Here is a 24,794-nt window from a genome sequence, read left to right on the forward strand (position 1 = left end):
GGAACCACATAAACCTTAAATTAAAAAAATTTAAATGAGAATCACTTGGTTTAAATTTCATTATCTTTAGGATATCAATAAATCAACTAGCCACATTGTGACTCAGTTTCCTCATTTTTGAAATGGGTATATTACCTTTTGCCTGAAATTCCTTACAGGGATGTGATGAAGAGTAACTGAAATACTGTATATTAAAGCATATGTGAAAACTCCAAGGTGCTATATGAACACTAGTTGGCATTGACAGCTATTCCTCATCCTCTTTTTGGTCATAGCCATGGAAGCCCTAGACTGGCTGGAAAGAAGAGTCATTAGGCATCATTTGGCAACTTGGCTCAGCAAAGTCAGATCAGTCACCAAGAGTCTGGTGGGGCTGCAGCAATGGCTAGAAAGAACCAGTGATGTGGTTGCCAGGTAGGTACCAATCCAAGTCTTGAGCCTGCCCAGACATTACTATGCACTCTGTCCTCCATCCTCCTAGCATATCCACCTTAGCCACTACTTTGTTGATGATCTTTGCCTGAATTAATCACCTACACCACTGTGTGAACTCTATCAATAACCTCAAAGTGGTTTTTCATCACCTTTAAATTACACCCAAAGCCATGCTCACATGAATTAGAAGGGTTAGGGCTCTCATCTCAGTTCTATCTCCTCCTTACCCACTGAGAGGTGGAGGTTTTTCTGTCCAGGAAGTAGGTACTGCAGAGTCCTTCAGGATAACTAGGGTCTGCTACGAGAACATGTTCCTCCTTACTTCATTGAGCAACCTTTCCAGAGGTGTTGAGTTCCCCTTTGCCAGGTGCTGGGCAGAAGTCTGGTGAGGGCTGCATGGAGGAGTCCAAGGCTTGGACCTGACTCAGGGTTTCTCTCCTATTGAACCAAACTTGCAACCTCAAAACACTTCTCTCCTATTTTCCATCCTCCTAGTCTCTACTTCTTCTTCCCTAAACATACTCATTTTGACAGAAAATTTCAAGGAAAAAAGAAGATGTCAAATAAACGGTTTAAAAAGTACTTTTTTTTTGTGGTTGCTCTGAAGTCCAAGAATAATTTCTTCATCTTATTTTTAAATACTTAAGGATTGAATACTTAAAGGATTGCAATGAAACTATAATGAAAAATTAAAATGCTTGCCTTCTGTAAGCCTACAAGGGTATTTTACTATGCCACGTATGGTATCATTTCAGCTTGGATATTTTGCCTGAAACAAGGGAAAATTTTAATAATAAATCCTACATAAAATTATGGTAATGATGTTTGTCCCAAATAGAAATTCTGTGTCCTATTGCTATTTCATCTTTTTCATAGTAAGACTCAAATAAAATGATTGTGATCTTTAGTGAAAGGAATATGGAGCCCTGGGAGGCCCAGATGCTCAACATAAAAAAAAATTAGAGATAGAGGAGAGATGAAAAGATTAAGATAAAGGGATCTGTAGATGCTAAAGAGAGAATCAACATAGATCCCGAAGACAGATGTAGGAGAGTAAGACAGAGACAGAGGCCCGGAAGTGCTAGGATTCAAGTCTATTTTTTTCTTTAAATTATTGAAAATGTACTGTAGGGTGTGTTTGTTTGAAAAATAACTGTCAGAAGAAAAAATATATATACACTTTAATTTTGGAACATTTCATGGCTGCACTCAGTAAGGTAACTAACAAACCCTAAATAATTATTTTGAAAATGCCATTCTTCACTTTAACTTGTGATAATCTCCTTTTAAGCCCTGCTAATAAACAGCGAATCCCATTTGTGTTTATATAACATAGCACATGATGAATTCAGCTGTAGCATCAGAATTCTATATTTGCTTTGAGATCACAAGCACTTCGCATACTAATGCTGCAAGTTAACTTATCACCTCTACCCTGTAGAAAGAAGAAAAACTAATGGACAAAGCTATTTTTTTGTGTGTGCGAAACATTCCAAAGTCAGACAGAGGGTTCTGGTTTTAGTTACCTTTGGGACTTTCAAATGGCTATTTGGAATTTGACCTACGGTGTTTTGTTCCAGAATAACAAGCAAAGTAAAATAATCCATGTAGCCCTTGAGGATCTGACAAAAGACTGGGGTTAAGGGAGAAGGAGGAGGAGGGAAAATAATGACAGATTGTATTTGTCCTGAGTCATCTGGAGTTTAAGGTAGGCAGCTAAATCCCATTTTATCCATTCTCTGACACTGCAAACAGAGGTACTGCCTGTCAAGATAGATCATAAAAGGCTTGTATTTCATTTTTCATAAAAGCCTAGAACAATCAAATCTTCCTACCAACACAGGACTTTTTATCTGGGTAGAAATATAGAGACAAATGCTAGATTTCTCATTCCGAAGGGTCCATGTGCTAGACAGTGTGGAGAAGATGTCTATTCAACAGTGGCTTGAGAAATGTCAAAACTCCTGCATTTTATTCATCTTTGAGCTATTACACAAAGGGGCTTTTTCTAATTTTAATTTTGACTATTTCTTTTTTCTTTTTCCTTTTTAATTTAAATCAGAGACATATGTTTTTCTCGATTAAACAGTATGATAATATGAATCACAGGCATTTTTAAGGGTCAGTGCCAAGAAAAAGATTTTATAACTTAAGAAACCAAAACAACAGGTTGACCTCAATTTAAATCCCACAAAACCTCATTGTCTTAATACAAGGAAAACAACATGATTTTAGTGCATATTTCTGAGGAAATAAGGAAGATTATATAACTTGTTTTTTTCTTCCTATTAGAGGAAATCTGGAAGCTTCTTAAATTAACTTAGGAGCAATTTTTCTTTTAGGAGCAAAAGTGTTTAGCTTTTGGAGTTATATGTGTATTTATTTAACCAATCAATTAATTTAATCCATCAATAAACTTTTTGAGTATGATTTTAATTGTCAGGTCCTGTGCTAGGTTCAGAGTAAACATGGTGAGCCAAAAACAAAACAAAAAAACCCCCAAAACCAAAAAGCAGTCACTGCCCTTCTCTCTCTTTACAGACAACAAACACACAACAACAAAAACATTGCACAGTTACTCACTGATTATGATAAATTGCCAGCAAGGAACAGATGAGCTACTCTAACAGAGATGACCCTTTCTTTTTTTTAGATGGAAGTGGTCAGAGAAGACCTTTCTGAGGCCATGGTATTTAAGATGAGACTTGAAGAACAAGAAGAAGCTAGACACACAAAGCAGAGAATTTTTTAATGGCCATTTCTGGAGAGAAGTTTCCAAGGGATGAAGTTATTATACAGTTTCCAAATATTCCTGAAGAGCTCTAAAGAAAATGTGTTCTGATTCCACTTTTTACCTGTTTTCCTTTTTTCTTTCTCTCTCTCTTTTTGGAATTTGTTATTTGGATATAGGAAACACTAGCCTGGTGCTCCAATTTTCTTACATTTTCTGTTTTCCTTGAAGTTTTAGGGCACTTTCTGAACTTTATTTTCCAAAATTCAGTTGAGTCTTTATTGTTTTCCAAATATCAACATTTCTTATCCAGACTAATGAACTAAACTACTCACTCATCTTTCTGATCCTATTCCTCTATATTATCCACCCCAGTTCCAAGTTAATTCTTATATGGTCTTTTTGAAAGACTGCATGAGTTTTTTTTACTTCTGCTTTAAATATTTGCTGATTTATTTGCACTTAGGATACAGGCCTAAATCCTTAGCTTTGCTGACATCATGAAAGGTGTGGGGCCTCCCTAGCACTCCAGTTTCATCTCACGTCATGCCACTCTTCGGTACTTCATCCTTATTGTCCAGCTTCATTTCCTAGAGTGTCCTGTGACCCTCTTGACTCAGAGCCTCTGCATGTGCTGTTCCCTGTATTTAGGTCTCCTTTGTTCAGCTCTACCAACTTCCTTTATCTATAAGTGTTCAGGTGTCGTCTCACCTCCAGCATGAATTAGATGTCTTGTGCTTCTCACTGGGCTATACTGTAATGCTTAGTGCATTAGTCAGTTCCCTCATTGCTATAAAGAAATATGTGAGGCTGGGTAATTTGTAAAGAAAGGAGGTTTAATTGGCTCACAGTTCTGCAAGCTGTACAGGAAGCATAGTGACTTCTGTTTCTGGGGAGGCCTCAGGGAGCTTTCAATCATGGTGGAAGGTAAAGGAGAAGCAAAGCATGTCACATGGCCAGAGGAGGAAGGAGAGGGGCAAGGAGGCACCACACACTTTTAAACAACCAGATCGCATGATAACTCACTCATTCAGCATCAGGAGAACAGCACTGGGGGAATGGTGATCCATGAGCCAATCACCTCCCACCAGGCCCCACCTCCAACACTGGGGATTACAATTCAATATGGGATTTGGAGAGGGAAAAGATTCAAAACATATTACTTAGTTTACACACTTGTATCACCACCAGGCTGAGAGCTATTCTAACAGCTCTTTGTATCTTTGTATCCTCAACACGAAGCACAGTCTTTGGCATATAGTGTTTATAATTATGTTGCAAATGAATAACATAGCTCATTTAATATGAAGAAAAATAATCTATCAGTGATAATAAAGAATCTATACTTGAAAATAGGTATGATTTTCAAGAAAACTGTTTTTCAAATAAGAGATTTTTATAGAAAATAAACATTAACATTTTCTTACTTTCTTTGTTTTGCCCATTGCCTTCAGGATGGAAAGATTCAGGTCTTCAAGTGCTGCTAGTACATTCTCATACTCGCCCAAGTGCTGAGAAAAATATTCTGAAAAATGAAAATATTGAAATGAATTCATATTTGAGTTTAGGTAACCATAAAACAAAAAAAATCAACAAATTATTTATTCCTTAAATGAGTAAAACAAAATGTCAGCTATAAGTAAAAACTGGAAGGTTTCTAAATAAGACTAAATAAGGTGACAATCTGTTCATTTTACTAAGACATCAAGAAAAAAGAAAAAGAAACCTGAATGATTACCATTATCCTTGAAGAAATGTTGCTTCCTACAAAAGTAGGAAAAAATGAATCTGGATCTACTGACAAGGATGTTTCAATAAAATATTTTTTTGACAACATAGTATTATAGATCTCACTGGGATAGTAATTTTAGAAAATAGTTAAGTTACATTTTTTGTTTCTTGGAGGAAACATTTAAGGAAGGTAAGCTTTTTTCAAGGTTAAGAGTCAGTGACGCAAAACATGAGAGGGTCTTCTGTGGCACCTTCTATGTAACTGTCCCTGTCACAATCTTTTTCTTTTTTTTTTTCAACAATTTGGGCAGAGAAAAAGTAAAGTCTATCACTCTTTTCAGTTGCTAGGAATAAATAATATAGTGGATTTGTGATTAAAATTAAAAGTATGGAACATGAACTGATCCTAAACTAGTAAGTTGAAATATGTATAAATGCAAAATCTTATATTTACTTATAGAAATCTATACATTTCTATAATGAAAGCAAACTAGCTTAACATACATTTATATATTGAGAAGATCTAGGGTTTTCAGACACTAAAAAATGAATAGTTCTCACCATTCCTGTGAACCCTTCCTTGGATGAACTGTAGTTTATTACTGTGTCTCTTTAATGTGCCACAGTATTTGTGGAACTAAATTGAAATGATAAATATAATCACATATAAGCCACTTGAGATTATGGGAATACATTTCAGCATGTTTGATGGAAACCACATTGATTAATTTATTTAATACTCTAGGAAATATTTGTTTATACTGATATTAATAGCAACTGGAAAGTGCCATTGACTGATATATTAATTAATGTACAGACTTCTTTTGAGAAGAAAATAAACACAGGTGAGCACTAAATCAATTCCAGATCATGGGTGTCAAAATACTGTCTGTATACACTTAGGTTAAAAACGAACAACATATTTTTGACAAAAAGTAAAATGCATTCCTAAAAACAATGTGGTGCAAACTATCTCTTATAAAGATTCTTTAGAAAGTGATTAGTTGGAAGATAAATAAGAATGTATTTACTCCCTAAATACCTGCTTCAAAATAACATTTTAATTTGTGGTTATAATGTTGACTTTTTGATAAGGTTGACAAATATGTCTAACTTTATTTGTGCAATTATTTATAACAAAGGAAGTCCCTGTGCAATTATTTATAACAAATTAACACTCTTCATCAACCAGTGAGCAGTTAATGTGGCTGTAGAATATTCATAAGTTGGAAAAATAATGAATATCAGAACTGAGTCTATACTATGTTGAAACAAGCAAAAAGCATTAAAAAAAAAAAAAGCCAAAAAGTGAAGCTGTTACTTCATTTTTATTTTAAAACTTGTATATATAATGCCTCAAAGAGGATTGTGAGAGGGGTTTTAAATGCAATTAGACAAAAATATGAAGTGAAAACATGCTGTGCCTATAATCTCAGCATTTTGGGAAGCCAAGGCAGAAGGATCACTTGAGCCCAGGACTTTGAGACCAGCTTGGGCCATGCAGCATGGTGGTATGTGCCTCTGATCCCAGCTACTTGGGAGCCTGAGGTGGGAGGATTGCTTGAGCCTGCCAAGTGGAGGCTGCAGTGAGCCGTGATAGCATCACTGCACTCCAGCCTGGGCTACAGATGAGACACTGTCTCTTAAAAAAAAACAAAAAAGAACATGAAAACAAAAAAATTGATGCTAAAAAAGCAAGTCTCTCTCTCTATCTATACATAAATATATATAGACTATATATATAGACTATATTTATCTATAGATAGATAGATAGATAGAAGTAAAGCCACTTTTTAAAATAAATATTTCATTCATAGACAAGATATTTGGCTTAATTAGTAAAGGTTCCTGGAGAGAATTTAAGTTGTCTTTCCACTTTGAAATTGGACCTATGCACACAGATGCAGGCATATGTGATAAAGCATATGAGAAAAACAATGACTAGAAGTTTCAGAGCTGACACCTATCTAGACTTCATTATTTCTTTCCTTCATTCATCCATGTGTTCATCCCAACCCTCCAAGTTAGAAAAAAGGAACAATCACTAGACAGTAAACAAAATGACTGAGAAGGAAGAGAATTACCATATTCAAGTCGTCGATAGGAGCTTAAGTTGGAAATCTAAGTGTAAGGGTTATTTTGAGGTGGTGCAGCTCAGTGTCACTAAGGCTGTTTTAGAACTTACTCACTGAGGGATATGGGTCAGGCAGTCAAGGCAAGGGGGCTCCAATAAACTCAAAGAGGGAAGTTAGATGAAAGAGCCAGACACATCCAACATAGATAAAGAGGGATAACTCCCCTCCACTTCATCATAGAGAGTGTTCACTTACTCATTCTGTGGCCTAACATACCTTTACTTAGGGCCTTTTATGTGCTAGGTGCTATTGTAGGAGCTTGGAATACAAAGGTGAAAAGACAGAAGCCCTACAGTCAGAGGAGAGATAAACATTCCAAGCATTCCAAGAAACAACTGCAGTACACAGAATCATTGTTAAAGACAATGGTTTGAGAGCCCAGATACAAGGTACAATCCAAATAGAGGATAAAGCAGGAGAATTGCTTGAACCAGGGAGACCGAGGTTGCAGTGAGACAAGATTGTGCCACTGCACTCCAGCCTGGCGACAGAGCGAGGTCCTGTCCAAAAGAACGCCCAAGTCTGCCTGGGTGAGTCAGAGAGGACTTCATAGGAGAAACACCACCAATGGCTCAGTTAACAGATGAATAGGACTGAACTTGCTGGATACTAGGAGGCAAGGCATGGAAGCAGCTGTTTTCCTGTCATGTTTGCAGGAGTATGTGTAGTTCAGCACTGCCAAGATATAAAGAACAGGACTGGAACATATTTGAGAATGGGAGGCAGCAAGGAAACATGCTAAAAATCAGTGATGGGAGACAAAGCTGTATGTGTTGGAAACAGTCCTCGCCAGATGCTCTTTGATCCTCAAGTCTAGGTCAGTGTTTTTGACCACCTGCATCAGAATCCTCTTGTACCTCACTGTTCAGTTTGTTTTGTGGACCAGCAGCATTAGTTTCACCTGGGAGCTTGTTAGAACTTAGTGTCCCAGACCCGCTTCCAGTCCTGTTGAATCACAATCTGCATTTTAATAAGACCCCCACGTGATTTGTAGGCATAACCTAAGTTTGAGAAACACTACTCTAGGGTACTTGTTAGACATTAAGATAACTGAGAAGGTCTCATCTAGTAAATCACAATATTTGGGTTGAGGGTGAGGTTCCCTAGGAGATGATGATGCAGAGTAAATCTGAGACCACTATGGGCAATGGGAAGCCATGGAACAATTTTGAAAAGGAGAGTTATATCCTCAAATTTTCCTATCAGAAAAGGAAAGGATGCACTAAGGATGATTTGGGAATGTTGGTGACACCATCAAGAGAGAAGGGAGGCATCAATTGCCAGGAGGGATTTCATCACACAACTAGGACTATGAGCCATGCCAAAGCTGTGAAGTGGAATGAGGGGTGGAGTCCAGAATTTTGCAGATCTGCAAACTCCAAGATGTGGCAGGCAGGAGGGAAGGACAGTGACGTCTTTGGAAGTGGCTGAGCTTCAACTAAAGTTTTATTCCAAGTTTCTCGTGTTTCTCATTTGAATCACAATGCAAGTGTGAGTGGGGCAAATGAATATTGTCCTTAAGTCATGGCATTAGAAAGAAAGATTTGGAACAAATATTGGTTCTTTAAAATGCTTTTCCTCTGGTAACTATAATAACTTCCTGGAGAAAAGACCTATTTTGTTGAAACCTGTATGTAGGCTTCATGAACTTGAGCAAAATAGAGTTGTATTGCACATATGGCAATATGTGAAAACCAATCCTCATCAGTTTAAGTGAAGTATCATTGAAAAGTAGAGTCTGAACATTAGGTATGATGAAAAAGTAGAGCACAATTTATAAGCAGATGTAGTAAGCCTGTTATCTGTCAGAAAGCAGGTTATATTCTCATGGATATCCAATGTGCCATCTTCTCTACTAAAATGCTAACAATAAATTAGTTTCTCCATTTCTTTCTGTACTTAATCAGTGGTATTGCATTACCAAACTACAGTTTTGTTTTGTTTTTCTATCCTGCACCTTAGTCTTTCAAGTTGTTGAGTTTTCAGATCAGCTTAATAATTCTGTCAGAAGCAAAGGACCCACAGCTGCCACAAAAGTCTCAGCAGAAACTGGTCTTACAAAGTAGTCTCATGAGTTCAGATGAGTCATCTAAACTTCTCAAGTAGTTAGAATTTCTCGAGTAGTAGACTAGGTAGAAAAGAAAATAATTGAGATGAGAGAGAGTGTTAAAACCCACATGTTCTGAATAGGGAGGTCAGTCAGATCTAGAAATGTGGGCTATTTTGAGGGGATGCAGATAAGCGACACTCAAACTCTTTTATACCTCGATCATCAGTGACATGTGCCACTGGGGGAGGACACAGCAGTCTGGAGGAGGGCATAGAGCCTTCTGATTTCCTAGCACCCAGACTTGCTGGCACAGGTCTCTCAGCACTGTCCGGGCTCTGCCAATGCAAGCTGGTGCTGCTCTGCAGCCTGGGTGCTTAGTGCACAGCTACTGAAAGGAACCTTGGGTATGAAGGGAATAAGCTTTTATTCTGGAGTTTCCCATACCCTCAGTTTTTAATCCATCTTATTTATAGAGTTCATAGAACTTTAAAATAGTTTAATATTTTATAGATAACAGCCAGCTAGATGAGAAATTATGCTATTAAATATATTCAACCTTGCTCACAGATATGCTTTCTTACAGATATGCTTTCTTACAGATATGCTTTCAGATCAAGCACATTCATTGCAATTATTCTTCACCCATCTATAAATATTTCAACTACCTATTCTTAACTACCAACTTCAAGATCTGCAAAACGGTTCAGTAAAAATGAGTAAGGTTATGAAAACAGTCATAAACAGGGTAGGGCCAGGAAAGGTAGTAATTACACTCCTGAATGCTTTAGATTGGAGCTAATTATGGTAGAAATACAAAATCAAAGCTTTAATGCCAGAGTTCAAACACAATTGCCTAATTAAAATTGAGTTATGTATTGACTGATAGTGATAAGGTATGGCAAAAAAAAAAATGCACTTAGGAAGGCCTTCACGATTGGCACTTCTATAAACTGCTGGTGGGTGTGCACCTTAGAGAAACCTTGATTGAGGAATTACATGTTTGGGAATCTACTATCCAGAATTACTTGAACATGAGTGTGAGAATAATGTATATGAGAATATTTACTTCAATCCTGTTTTTCCCATAGAAAGTTGGATTCAAATTGAAAATCCATTAAAAGGAATTTGATTGAAAAAAATTAAAGAACATGAGACACTACGCAGCCTTCAAATGAAATGAAGGAGAAGGGGATGCAATTGTACTAATCATATAGTATAATTACTGTTGTAAAAAACAACAACAACACATACACATATATATCAATGTCAATATACACATAATAATGTCTGGAAGAATATGTTCCAAGTAAATAGTGGAGCTCAGTATTGGGGACGACAATGAGTGGCAGAGAAGATTGACATATTAGCTTATACGCCTACATAATTCTGTTAAATTTTAAAAATAGTAGTTATGTATTACTTTCACAATTAAAATTACAAAGACATTTTTTTCAAAATAAATATTTTAAATTCTAGGTCCTTAACTTAGTAACTGACAAATTAAGTAAAAGCCTCAGAATTAAAGTTTTACATACCTGCAACTTTTAATTGGCTTCTAGGAAAGAACATATGAAATCTACTTTTCATGCCAATCAAGTTCTGCCCCTCCCACGCACAAGGGGGAATTTGTGCCGGGTGTGAATTGACATATTTCACTTGCTAACACTGAAGCATTTGGCTTTGATTAGAATCCAACTTAAATATTTACTTTATATTCAGAAAATAATGAGAAATGAAATGACACTCTGGAGATTAAAATGCATATTCTTGAACAGAGAGGGGGAGGATTATAACACATGACTGTGAATACAATCACTGGATTTTAAAAACACAGAAAAATTCCTGTTGAATTAAAGCCCCACATACCTATTCCCTAACTAAAACTATGGGGGGAAAATCATAGTCAAAGCTTTTTCCATAAATACAGGATAGGCACCTAATCCGGTTCCCCTATTATAGAAAAAAGGCATAGTTTTAAAATATTTTTTTCAGTAGAGGAATAAGTGGAGCTATGCTATCATACTTTAAAATTTGAAGTACTTTTAAGGGAAAATAGATGATAACACAATATTCCTTAATGACAATAGGCAGGCAACATAGCAATTAAAGAAGAACCACTTAGTGTTTTTATCTTAAAAGCCCTTATAACAGTTTGCTTTGTCATCAGCTGTGGCCTACCCAGGCAAAGTTAAGTGAAAAACAAAGAATAGATATAAATGAATGATTTGAGGAAATAATTACTTTGGTCTGACATAGCTAGACATTTTAGGGAAATTGGTCTGCCACCTTAATGAAATTATCAAGATAATCTTGTGTTTTCCATTTTATCTTCTCACTACACTGACCAGGACTGTGTGCACATAGATGAGAGTGGACCATAACTTGGCCTTTACGGTGACTGCTATTCATGATAAAGCCTCATGGCAATGGTCCATATGGGCACTTTCAGGTACTTAACCATGTGTGCACAATGCTACCATCCGACTGTGTCTGAAAGAATGGCACAATTTTCCCTGTTGGTATTTCATAACTAACAAAAGCATGACCTCCTTTGGTACCAGAGTACCTTGCTCCTCCATAAACATATTTTGAATTTCAGTTGGATTTTCCTCCCTGAACGTGAGATGGACACTATTCTAGGATAAGAAGCATGAGTTTTTAAAAATCATTGGAAAATTTGAAAGGTCATGGTTGGATATTATGCTCATTTTGTTCAGTTATTGCCTTGAAATCCTGTATTCTGATATGTTGTTATTGTATAACATCTTTTGATGTTGCTCTACCACTTTGATGAAATGGAAAATAACTACTTGTGAATATAAGAAAATGGCCTTTTTGATGGTTTTGGTAAACTCTAAAACTGTAAGAATTATAAGATATTCAGGAAGTGCTGGTGGTTTCAATGAGGAGTTCTCAGAGAAAACTCAACTCTAACTACCAAAAATGTTTTGAGCAGCCTAGACAATAAGATCAAACTTGGATAGAAGTATTATCTTGAACATTTATCTTAAAACATAAAACATTAAACCTTCCAGTGTTCAGAGAAATATAGCTGTTTCAAATTGAATAGTCTCATAATGTTCCATTTTTTCATAAAATAATAAAATTTAAAAATTTTACCTTTCCATATTTCTAATCTTTAACTATTGTTCCAACCATAAAGATGAATAAAATAAATGAAGAGGCTATTAAACCAGACATTTGTAAAGATTTATCTGTCCCCATTGAATCACTTGTTTTGCAAGTGACATTTAAAACTCCAGAATGATTTAGGCAGGTATGAGACAAAGTTATTTTTACATTTCAAGAAAACAGCTTTGTAAAATAGTAACAAAAGGCTTGTGCAGAGAGTAATGAAGTTGTATTAAACACCAATTTAAAAATATATTCAAACTTGTGGAGAATTTGCTCTTGTGAAACTAATGTACTGATTGTAATAACAAATCTTCTATGTACAAACTAATGAGGTCCGACTGTTTCTGGAGTGAAATACATGGATATTTTGAGCAATATTCATGGATAAAGATAAATGCCTTGAGATCTCAATTAATTTTTCTTTTTCTAGAACTCCTAATATACAACATAAATTTCAAGGTTGATGTATATCAAACAATACTCTTTTTGCTTCTTAAACAAGTAATGGGTTTGTCTGATCTTAAAAGAAACACTTACCACATAGTTCTTCTGTGTCAAGATTGCTGAAATGATTAAAAAAAAAAAAACAGTGTTATTACTTTGGTAATATTTTTAACTACATTTTTAAATAGTTAAATACAGTTAGTCTCCAATCTATGTTATTAATTGATAGTATGTAGTTAGGGTATTTCTCTTATAAATTCTACATTATTTAAGTAGTCATAGGTCAATTAACAATGATTATGTCAGATTCTTTGGACAAATAATTCCTGATATTCGTGGTTTTCTCTGCAACAAGATGGGGAAAAGAATGCATTTTGGTAAAGAATGTAGGCTCTGCAGCCAGAATGCCTGAGTTCAAATCCTGACTCTGCAATATACCTTCTATGTGACCCTGGATACTCTACATCTCTGTGTCTCAATTCATCTGACCCAAGATGGGGATAATAATAATTTCTGGTTGATGGGATGCTGTAGGGTTTAAATGAACTAATACATGAAGTACTTAACTGTAATTGGCACAAAGAAGGCACTGATGAATGTTAGTTATCATGAGTCCTGACTTGATAGAAATGCTAGAATTTCCTTCCTAAATTCAATCTTTGAGGTAAGTTTGATTCAATACTTATTTCATATGATTTCTAAAACAAAATAAGAAATTACATTACTAATCAACAATATAAACCTATTACTTTTAAGAAGGCAAATGCAAAACATCAAGATGAAATGTTAGCAAATATAATACATGACTATAAGAATAATGTCCTTTACCAAGATAGGTATGGTACAGGAATGCAGATGGTTCAATATCAGGTAATAAATCAATATAAGTTATTACACTATAACTTAAAGGAAAAATGATCATACTAACAAATGCTAAATGGGAGTTTCCTAAAAATTTAACAGTAATTCATAAGTTTTCAAAAGTTTAAATGAAACAGAAATAGAACTTAACCTTGTAAAGATGCTGAAGACTATTAAAGAGCAACTGCTAACATTAGTAGTTAACTGAAAATCTTGACTTTATATAGTTGTCACATGTCAATGCTCAATGTAAATATTCTTCCTAATCCAGTTGTCCTTTAAGTAGTAGCCAGGTTTGCTAACCAGGAGAGGCATTGGTATAAACATTCCAAACATTGGGTGCTTTTACGAGCTCTGTCACTCATTTTTCAAAGTTATTTTAAACTCAGTATTTCATTCTAGACACTAAATATTTGATCTTAGATAAATCATATCTTCATAACTAAATGAATATTTTTGCAAAGTAATATTTGCCACCAGGTAGAATATGTTAAGTCTTCTCCAGTAATTTCGATGTGGGCTCCTATTCATTAATTCATTCCACAAACATTTATTGCTGTGTTCCAGGCATTATTCTAACTGCCATAGATGTATGAGGTTGCAATAGATACAAAGATGTATCTGTCAGATTACTCGTCTCTAGAATCTCAACTTAGAAGTAGACTCATCAGCTACTCGGGAGGCTGAGGCAGGAGAATGGTGCAAACCCGGGAGGCGGAGCTTGCAGTGAGCTGAGATCTGGCCACTGCACTCCAGCCTGGGCGACAGAGCCAGACTCCGTTTCAAAAAAAAAAAAAAAAAGAAGTAGACTCATACAGCACATAAATAATTTTAATGCAATAAAATAGTTGTTATGAGGGAAATAGAGAATTGGCAAAAGGTGTCAGGAAATACATCATAGAAGATAAAATTGTCAAGCTAAATCTCAAACGTTAAATTGCTGAGCTAAATCTCTAAATAGGAGTAGAGGAGGCAGGCAAAGGAAGAACATTCTGGTTAAAAGAAACACCGTTTGTAATAAAAATTAAAAGTATGAAGAGAATGTCATTAAATATCGGAAAACCGAGTAATTTTTTTAGTTAGAACATAGGTCAATAATGAGAGAACGGAACTAGACAATAAAAGGCCTCATATGATAACCTAAGGAGTTTCTACTTTACCTTTCTGTCAATTTGGAATTATAGAATACTTTTTAAAAGGTGAATAACATGGTTATATTTGCACTTTAAACAGGCCACTGATGGGTTGTTGGTTGGACAATGTATTAGTCTGTTCTCACATTGCTATAAAGAACTACTGAAGACTGGGTAATTTATAAAGAAAAGAAATTTAATCGGTTCATGATTCCACAGACTGTACAGGAAGCATGGATGGGAAGGACTTAGGAAACTTACAATCATGGCGGAAGGCAAAGGGGAAACAGACACCTCTTACATGGTGGAAGCAGGAGGAAGAGAGAGAGAGTGAATGGGGAAGTGCTACACACTTTCTAAGAACTAGATCTTCTGAGAACTTACTCACTATCGCAAGAACGGCAAGAAGGACATAAGCCCCCACCATGACCCAATCACATCCCACCAGGTCCCTCCCCAACACTGGGGATTAGAAATTCAACATGAGGCCAGGCACGGTGGCTCAAGCCTGTAATCCCAGCACTTTGGGAGGCCAAGATGGGCGGATCACGAGGTCAGGAGATCGAGACCATCCTGGCTAACATGGTGAAACCCTGTCTCTACTAAAAAAAATACAAAAAACTAGCCGGGTGAGGTGGCGGGTGCCTTGGGAGACTAGGGCAGGAGAGTGGCATAAACCCAGGAGGCAGAGCTTGCAGTGAGCTGAGATCAGGCCACTGCACTCTAGCCTGGGCGACAGAGCGAGACTCCATCTCAAAAAAAAAAAAAAAAAGAAATTCAACATGAGATTTGGGTGGAGATGCAAAGCCAAACCATATCATTCCTCCCCTATGCCTCCCAAATCTCATGTCCTTCTCACGTTGCAAAATTCTATCATCCCTTCTAACAGTCTCCCAAGTCTTAACTCATTTCAGCATTAACTCAAATGTCCAAGTCCAAAGTCTCATCTGAGACAAGGCAAGTCCCTTCCACCTCTGAGCCTGTAAAATCAAAAACAAATTAGTTACTTCCAAGATACAATGGGGGTACAGGCACTGGCTAAATACTGCTATTCTAAAGAGGAGAAACTGGCCAACACAAAAAGGGCTACAGGTCCCATGCCAGTTTGAACTTCAGCAGGGCAGTCTTTAAATCTTAAAGCTCCCAAATAATCTCCTTTGAATCCATATCTCACATCCAGGCCACACTGATGTGAGGGGTGACCTCCAAAGGCCTTAGACAGTTTCAGCCCTGTGGTTCTGCAGGGTCCAGCCCCTGTGACTGCTTTCATGGGCTGGCATTGAGTACCTGTGGCTTTTACAGTTCAAAGTGAAAGTTGTCAATGGATCTACCATTCTGGGGTCTGGAGGATGATGGCCCTCTTCTCACAACCCCAGTAGGCAGTGCCCCAGTGGGGACTCTCTGTGGAGTCTCCAACCACATATTTCCTCTTTGCACTGCCCTAGTAGAGATTCTCCATGAGGGTTCTATCCCTGCATCAGACTTCTGACTGGATATCCAAGTACTTCTATTCATCCTCTGAAATCTAGACAGAAGCTCCCAACCCTCAGTGCTTGCCTTCTGCACACCTGTAAGCTCAACACCATGTGGAAGTTGCCAAGGCTTAGGGTTTACACCCTCTGAAGCAACAAGTAGAGCTGTACCTTGGTCCCTTTTAGCCATGGTTGGAGCTGGACCAGCTGTGGCTGTGATGCAGGGCTCCATGTCCTGAGACTGCACAGAGCAGCAGGGTCCTAGGCCTGGTCCATGATTTTTCCCTCCTAGGCCTCCAGGCCTATGATGGGAGGGGCTGCCACAAAGGTCTCTGAAATGCCCTAGAGGCATTTTCTCCATTGTGTTGCCTATTAACATTCAGCTCCTCTGTACTTATGCAAATTCCTGCAGTGTTGAATTCCTCTCCAGAAAATAGGTTTTTCTTTTCTAACACAGGGATGGGCTGAGAATTTTCTAAACTTTTATGCTCTGCTTCCCTTTTAAATATGAGTTTCAGTTTCGGATAATCTCTTTGTTCTCATATATGAGCATATGCTGTTAGAAGCAGCCAGGCCACATCTTGAATGCTTTGCTGCTTAGAAATTTCTTCTTTCAGATATCCCAAATCATCTCTCTCAAATTCAGAGTTTCACAGATCCTTAGAACAGGGGCACACTGCTGCCAGTAACTTGGCTAAAGTATAGCAAGAATGACCTTTACTCCAGTTCCCATCTCCATCTGAAACCACCTCAGCCTGGACTTCACTGTCCATATCACTATGGACATTTTGGTAACAACCATTTAACAAGTTCTAGGAAGTCCCACTTTCCCTCATCTTCCTGTCTTCTTCTGAGCCCTCCAAACAGTTCCAACCTCTGCCTGTTACCCAGCTCCAAAGTTGCTTCCACATTTTCAGTTATCTTTATAGCAATGCCCCACTTCTCTCTTACCAATTTTCAGTATTGGTCCATTCTTCCATTGCTATAAAGAACTACTTGAGACCGCATACTTTATAAAGAAAACAGATTTAACTGACTCAAGGTTTTGCAGGCTATACAGGATGCATGGCTGGAGAGGCCCCAGGAAACTTACAATTATGGTAGAAAGGACACAGGAAGCAAACACATCTTATATGACAGGAGCAGGAGAAAGAGAGAGAGTGAAGGGGGAAGTGCTACACAATTTGAAACAACCAGATCTCATGAAAACTCACTCATTATCACAAGAACAGCAAGGGGGAAATCCACTCCCATGATCCAATCACCTCCCCCCAGGTTTCTCGCCCAACATTGGGAATTATAATTCAACATGAGATTTTGGTGGGGACATACAGCCAAACCATATCAGACAGAAAAAGGGTGAAAAAGGGGGCAACAGAACAGTTTGCAAGTTATTTCTACAGTCCAGGCCAGTTCGCAGAATGGGGACTATAATCCAAGTGGCACACAAGGCCAGTCACTGAAGGGGCAAGAAGAAATATTTGAACTTCTATTTGTATTTATATTTACTATTAAACATTTTTATAATTTTACAATGGGTAAATGTTAATACAGTGGTGCATTTGTATAATTGATAAATAAATCTATATACCTATATCTGGATTGCAAGCTAAAAAGCAATACCTAATAAGGGAGTTTGATCAGGAACAGTTTGGAAGTCTAGGAATGATAGACAGAAAAGAATAGATATATGCAAAGGATTCTGAGGTAAAAACCAGTGAAACTTGAAAATGTATTAAAGTCAGGATTAGATAGCTTAGAAATTTTTAATAGCACCATTGCAAACATTTTGGTCATCAAAACATGTCATTTTCCTAATCATAGTGTTTTAATAGCAGTTCAGACTTGAAAAGGACATAAAAGTTCACCTTGTTTTTATATTTGTTTTCCTCAGAATGGTTTGCAGCTTCATAATGAGATTTATTTTGAATTTCCAAAAGAATGAACAGCCCTAATCCATTATTGAAAATGAAATTACTTGGAATATATCATATAACACAGCAGTTTAGAATAATCTGCATGACATTAGTTCTACTTGTTCCTTAATAAAAGCCAGGGTTTATAAAGTACTATAGTGTTTGCAGCCTCATATATTCCTTTATTCAGCTGTTTTTGTGCTACGTTGTTAGTAGTGGGTAGTAAAACACTGTTGCAGAAGGCTTACATGGGTGAATTCTAGTGGAATTCATTTCTTACTGTGATATATATATCCATTCTTTAGTAATACAGAATTTTAAAAATAATATTAATCCATAGATAAGCCTAGTGTACATCTGATAGCATGCAATATTTTCCTGCTGCTTCTTATGTTTACAGCAGGAAACTCTATTTTAGTGATGCCATCAAATTAAAAAAAAAGCTAAATGGAAAGATGAATGCTGGTTACATAGTAAACATATTCCTGTTGAAATCTCAACATATTCCTGTTGAAAACTCAGAGGGTTGTTATACAAGAATACATTCTCAGTAGATGCCAAAGAAAAGTAAAGAACAAAGATGTTAATCCCAGCCTGACTGACAATACTGAAAAGAGTGAAAACAAAATAAATGCTCATTAGATGAATACCTAATTAAATTATATATCATTGTAAAAGCATTAAAATATATCTAAAGGGGTGTCAATAACTTGGTAAAGCTATGTTTAAAAGTTATGTAAATATTAAGCCAGATTAAAAATAGTATGCATTAGTCCTTTTTCACATTGCTACAGGGAAATACCTGAGACTGGGTAATTTATAAAGAAAAGAGATTTAATTGACTCACAGTTCCACATGGCTAGGGAGACCTCAGGAAACTTGCAGTCATGGCAGAAGGAACCTCTTCAGAGGGCAACAGGATAGAGAATGAGTGCCAGCAGGGGAAATGCCAGACATTTATAAAACCATCAGATCTCGTGAGAGCTCACTCACTATCATGAGAACAGCATAGGGGAAACCACCACCATGATTCAGTGACCTCCCACGACACATCGGGATTATGAGGATTACAATTCAAGATGAGATTTGGGTAGGGACACAGCCAAACCATATCAAGGCATATGTACAATGACAAAAACATGTATTTTTACAGGCTCAGAAGAAATGAGCAGCAATAGCCAACAGTGGGCCACATTGCTTATGGATGCTAGGGCTTCTGGTGGGTTTGCTCTTCTGTCTATATAATTTTCCATATCTTTGTTTTCTCTAATCATTAGGTTTCATCCATAATGGGAAAAATAAAATAAACATTGTGATTAAAAAGAGAAGAAATCAGGAAACATAAGAGGCATGAAGCATAAAAGGTAAGTTTCATAGTTATTTTGTTCTTATTATTTAACTTCCTATGCACTTATTTGGTATAAATTGCATTTGATATGTCAGTTTGGACAAGACTCTCAATTTTGCAAAAAGCCACAACATACGCAATTTAACTCCATTCATTTACAATCCTTAGGGGCAGCTGAAGTTGTTTTGACTTTATTCTTCTGTATTGGGCACTCCAAGTTCTGATGATCCAAACTCCTAAGAAATATGTTTATTGATCAGGAAAATAAAAAATATTTGGGATATGCAGTCTGACATCTTCTGGGAATTTAGAATCCTCCTAGTACTCCCCTTTTATATGCCAACTCTCAATTTTAGAGTACGATCTCAAAACAATTTTGCATTCAGGTTAATATTCTTAGTTGTCTCTCTTTGAAGTGTTTTTCTACAGATTAGCTGTCTTTATTACTTCAGTTTATTTATTTATGATATTATACTTTAAGTTCTGGGATACATGTGCAGAACGTGCAGGTTTGTTACATAGGTATACACATGCCATGGTGGTTTGCTGCACCCATCAACCCATTGTCTACATTAGGTATTTCTCCTAACGCTATCCCTCCCCTAGTCCCCATCCCCCATCAGGCCTTGGTGTATGATGTTCCCCTCCCTGTGTCCATGTGTTCTCCTTGTTCAACTCCCACTTATGAGTGAGAACATGCGGTATTTGATTTTCTGTTCCTGTGTTGGTTTGCTGAGAATGCTGATTTCCAGCTTCATCCATGTCCCTGCAAAGGACATGAACTCATCCTCTTTAATGGCTGCATTGTATTCCATGATGTATACGTGCCTCATTGATTTATCCAGTCTATCACTGATGGGCATTTGGGTTGGTTTCAGTTCTTTGCTATTGTGAACAGTGCTGCAATAAACATATGTGTGCATGTGTCTTTATAGTAGAATGATTTATAAACCTTTGGGTATGTACCCAGTAATCAGACTGCTGGGCTAAATGATATTTCTGGTTCTAGATCCTTGAGGAATCGCACACTGTCTTCCATAATGGTTGAACTAATTTACACTCCCACCAACAGTGTAAAAACGTTCCTATTTCTCCAAATCCTCTACAGCATCTTTTGTTTCCTGACATTTAATGACTGCCATTCTAACTGGTGTGATGGTATCTCATTGTGGTTTTGATTTGTATTTCTTTAATGACCAGTATCACTTCAATATATAAATAAGAACAAAGGATTATGACTTCTTACTAAAAAACCACTGTTTTAAACTCCTCCTTTGCATTTCCTGACTATATTTAAGTTTATTTTTAGCTTCCTCTGCTTCAAAACTAAAATTTCTATACACCGTGAAACTAATTATGAATCTTTAAATTCTGGGTCTTAACTCATGTTTTACTGAGTTTTCTCTTCTTCACCCATCAGTCTGAATATTACCAGTGCAGAATAATTTTTTTTTCGGTTGGCAAAATAGTCTGCTAAACACTGCTACACCCGTTAATAGCCTAAAAGGGTTAATTGGGTCTTACAAAAACATTTACAACAGGCCGGGTGCGGTGGCTCCAGCCTGTAATCCCAGCACTTTGGGAGGCCGAGACGGGCAGATCACAAGGTCAGGAGATCGAGACCATCCTGGCTAACACGGTGAAACCCCGTCTCTACTAAAAAATACAAAAAGAAACTAGCCGGGCAAGGTGGCGGGCGCCTGTAATCCCAGCTACTCGGGAGGCTGAGTTAGGAGAATGGCATAAACCCAGGAGGCAGAGCTTGCAGTGAGCTGAGATCCGGCCACTGCACTCCAGCCTGGGTGACAGAGCGAGACTCCGTCTCAAAAAAAAAAAAAAAAAAAAAAAAAAAAAAAGAAAAAAAACCTTTACAACAGTATTTGAGGCAGGATAATCTGACCCAATAAGCAATATGCTGAGCTACTCTGATGGAAGTAGATGCACCCATTGGTTTATTGGCAAACTAGCAAGTAACAAATATGCTCAGCCATCATTGTGTTCTCCATTTTACAAAGTAATATTATAATCTCTCAATTCATAAAGATAATTTGAGCAGATTATGCTTCCATTATCAACAGGTCAAATGTGTTGAGCAGGTTCTGGCACACTAGACAGAATGGCATCAATGAAAATCAACAGATGCAGAATTGGGAGATTAGAAGAATGATCAAATATCTAACCTTGCAAATATTTTTGAGTTGTTCTTAATTCCATGAATTATATTTGTAATTTATCATATACAAATCAGGTTAACAGCAAAGGGACAGTAAAGATTGTAGAAAACACTAACCTAGAAATAGATGTGCCTCCTGCAATAGATCAGGTGCTGCAGATACCAACTAAACTGAATTGAGCTCTATGAACCGGGTGAATTTAACCTAGAAGAATGTGGTGACATAATAGATGCAACAAAAGGGATATCAGGAACAGATGTTATTCTGATAGCCCAACAGACAGGAGCCAATTGTTTCAGTCACCAGAGTACTGAGTCCATATCTGAACACTAGGGCCTAGCACAAACACAAGCCTGACTTCTAGAGGAACAAGGATATTGTATGGGTTATTAAATAGCGGTTTGAACTGTGCAATGAGCTGAGAAAGCCATAACCAGGGTAGAAGTGGAGACTGGTTCCTATAATCAAGATACTCAGTTGTCAGAAGCAAGATGATACGTAAGGTAAGGCTGTCAACATAGTGCAACATGGTGTTGAGCACAGATGAGAGCTCTTCAAATCCCTTCTGTTTAAGACCACAATTATTCCTAGAACCCTGAGTGGGTCAGAGCCTAAATATATAGAGGACTATGGAGACTTGTATCAGAGAGCATTTGGCACCAGTTGGCTTGAAGCCTGTCTTACAGAGGGTATAGTGATCATCACACACCCTTCTATCAGAAGTCTATAGGAGTCCAGTCTATAGGAGGTCCCATAAGCAAGACTCTGAACCTCTCTAATTCTGGGGCAAATTAGGGTCAGACTATTTTCATATATAAACACAGTACCTCATGTATGAGAGAGAAAATGGAATTGGCAAAACATATCATCTTATTTTTCTCAAGCTGCCGGGGGTGAGCACTTCTTCCCTTTTCATTTTACTGATTGATTTTTTTCTTATGTCTTCCACCACCTGCTACTTCTCATATTTGTTGGATTCCATGCTCCTTCTGCTCAGCCTTTCTTCCATTCTTCTATAACATCATCTCCCTGTCACTGGGGAACTTGCCCTTAACAATGTTATTCCAGTGGGACTGTGGATCATAGTTCTCCATTTGCACCCTACCCCAATCTAACCCACCCTGGCCACAGACATGTGCATAGATGTATTCTCCTCTCTCTTTGACTGTGAGAAATGGTACAAAATTGAGCACACTGCATAAGTGGGGCTGTTAGAGTACTCCTTGGATATTTTATGTCTGCTCTCTTAGGCTCACCCTTACCTCTGAAGTGGCTAAGGTAAGATGACATAAGCCATGCACCATCAAAAGCTATTCCCTCTTCCCCACTACATGGTAGAATCCCATCTAAAGCAAAACAGTATAGGACAATCCTGACAGAGAAATGATGGGAGAGAGGGGTAGGAGAAGGAGTGGGACAGCATAAATGAAAAAATAATATTAATGACCCCAAATCCTTAGAATCTCTGTGACAAACTTTACACCAAGAGTCTCCACTTTTTGCAAGTCAATGGGTTATCTCATTTTGTTTATGCTATGTTGAGTTGGGTTCTGTAACCTGAGGCTGGAAGGAGGCTGACTTAAACAGAGAATTCACAATCAATGAGAGCACTACTAAGGGGAAAATTAAGCTTTCCATCACATGGGACATACATTTCCAGTCTTCTACTCTGTTCATTTGTGCCTGTTGCTGAGTAGTTTAAGTCCCTCCCTCCATCCTCCCTCCCTCCCTCCCTCCCTTCCTTCCTTCCTCCTTCCTTTCTTCCTTCCTTCCTCCCTCCCTTGCTTCCTTCCTCCCTTCCCTTCCTTCCTTCCTCCTTTTTTTTTTTCCATGAGAAAGTTGTTTCTTATCCATTTCCTTTTCCATCTGAAACTCTTCCAGAGCCTCACAAATGTTCTCCAGAGCAGTGCTTCTCAGACTCTCTGTGGTACAGGATAAGATTTTTACATTTCCAGTTCCTGCCAGATTGATATTTTTGTTGAAAAGTATAAAAATTAATTACTAAATTGTGTGCTTGGAGGTTGTAGCAATATCAAATTGCTATAAAAGTTTCTAAACAACTCAAGTTTTCTTCCTATCTCAATATGAACAAGTAACACTTTGAGGACCAGCATCAGTCTTTGACCCACACTTTGAGTCACACCAGTATAAATAGCTGCTACAGTTCAAGTGGGTTCTAATACTTCTGTTTTAATTTTCAGAATTTATTTCCAAGAAATGTGGGTTGTATCAGAAACATTAGCACAATATGGAATAAAAACTGGCTTCTATTTCCGGTAGAACTGCTTCTTGTTCTGCCATTAGTAAGTAGTCTCCATTGTCTAATCTCTTAAAATAATTGGATTTTCTAAAGTCCAATTTAGTCCAATTTTAATTGAAAAAAGAAATAATTCTAGATTTTTAAAACATAGGAAATAATGTAAAGAAAATATTAAATATAGTAACAGTCTCTCATCTCCTTACTAGTTAGTGGAATTTCTATATAAAATGGCTTGTTTTGGCATATATAAATTGTTTTTGCTAATAATAGGGGGTTCCACAAAATAAGTGGGTTTAAGTTTCAGAAGACTTACGCACATATTTTTATAAGTACACAAAAGCATCAGAAAATTGTTCTAATTTAAGAAAGCTTGGTGTGACTAAGAATGTCTTAATCTTTTCAAAAATTGAAAAGAACTCAAAGAAATAAGAATGTTACTTTAGAGAACAGGAAAAATGATGGGTTTAGGGTGTATTTATACTTTTGTATGTATGCATTGAAGAATTGTTGTGCATAATTCTGAATCTGGCATGCCTCATAAAATGCATGCTCAATCTTTCTACTAGTATTCTAAAACCAAATGTGTGGGTTTATTTCAAATATTAGTTTGCTTTTGAGAGATCAGTCTTTGTCACCAGGAAGACAGTATAAGAAAGGCAAGTAGAAATATACCAGAAAATTGCTCAATATAGTGGAGAAAGATTGGGAAGAAAAAGTAAATTCTTTATTTTTTTCTTTCAGATCAGTATTGTGTTTTCACCAAAATCCATACAAGCGCTTGAAGTGGACAAAGGGGGACAATCGATTCTTCTGGGGTTTACATATACTGATGTTACTGGAAGGGAAGATTTTGCAAAAATTAAGCAATATATAAAGTTTAAAAATGTAAAGTGTTAATTATAAGTGAAAGAGAAGGAAGATTACTGTGTGGGAACAAAACACTTGGTATCTATTTCAGTTTTCTCATGT

General features: G+C 37.1%; 1 protein-coding gene across 1 annotated transcript in view; it reads right to left on the reverse strand.

Annotated features, from left to right (window-relative positions):
- NECAB1 (N-terminal EF-hand calcium binding protein 1) overlaps nucleotides 1–24,794 on the reverse strand; it is a 174,036-nt gene that overhangs the window by 79,103 nt on the left and 70,139 nt on the right. The window contains exons 4-5 of the mRNA XM_050802621.1: nucleotides 12,755–12,780; nucleotides 4,594–4,691 (exon numbers count right to left, since the gene is read on the reverse strand). Coding sequence (XP_050658578.1) covers nucleotides 4,594–4,691; nucleotides 12,755–12,780 — 124 coding nt within the window. The remainder of the gene's footprint in view (nucleotides 1–4,593; nucleotides 4,692–12,754; nucleotides 12,781–24,794) is intronic.

This window comes from Macaca thibetana, chromosome 8, assembly GCF_024542745.1.
Source record: "Macaca thibetana thibetana isolate TM-01 chromosome 8, ASM2454274v1, whole genome shotgun sequence".
In the NCBI taxonomy this organism is placed as follows: Eukaryota; Metazoa; Chordata; class Mammalia; order Primates; family Cercopithecidae; genus Macaca; species Macaca thibetana.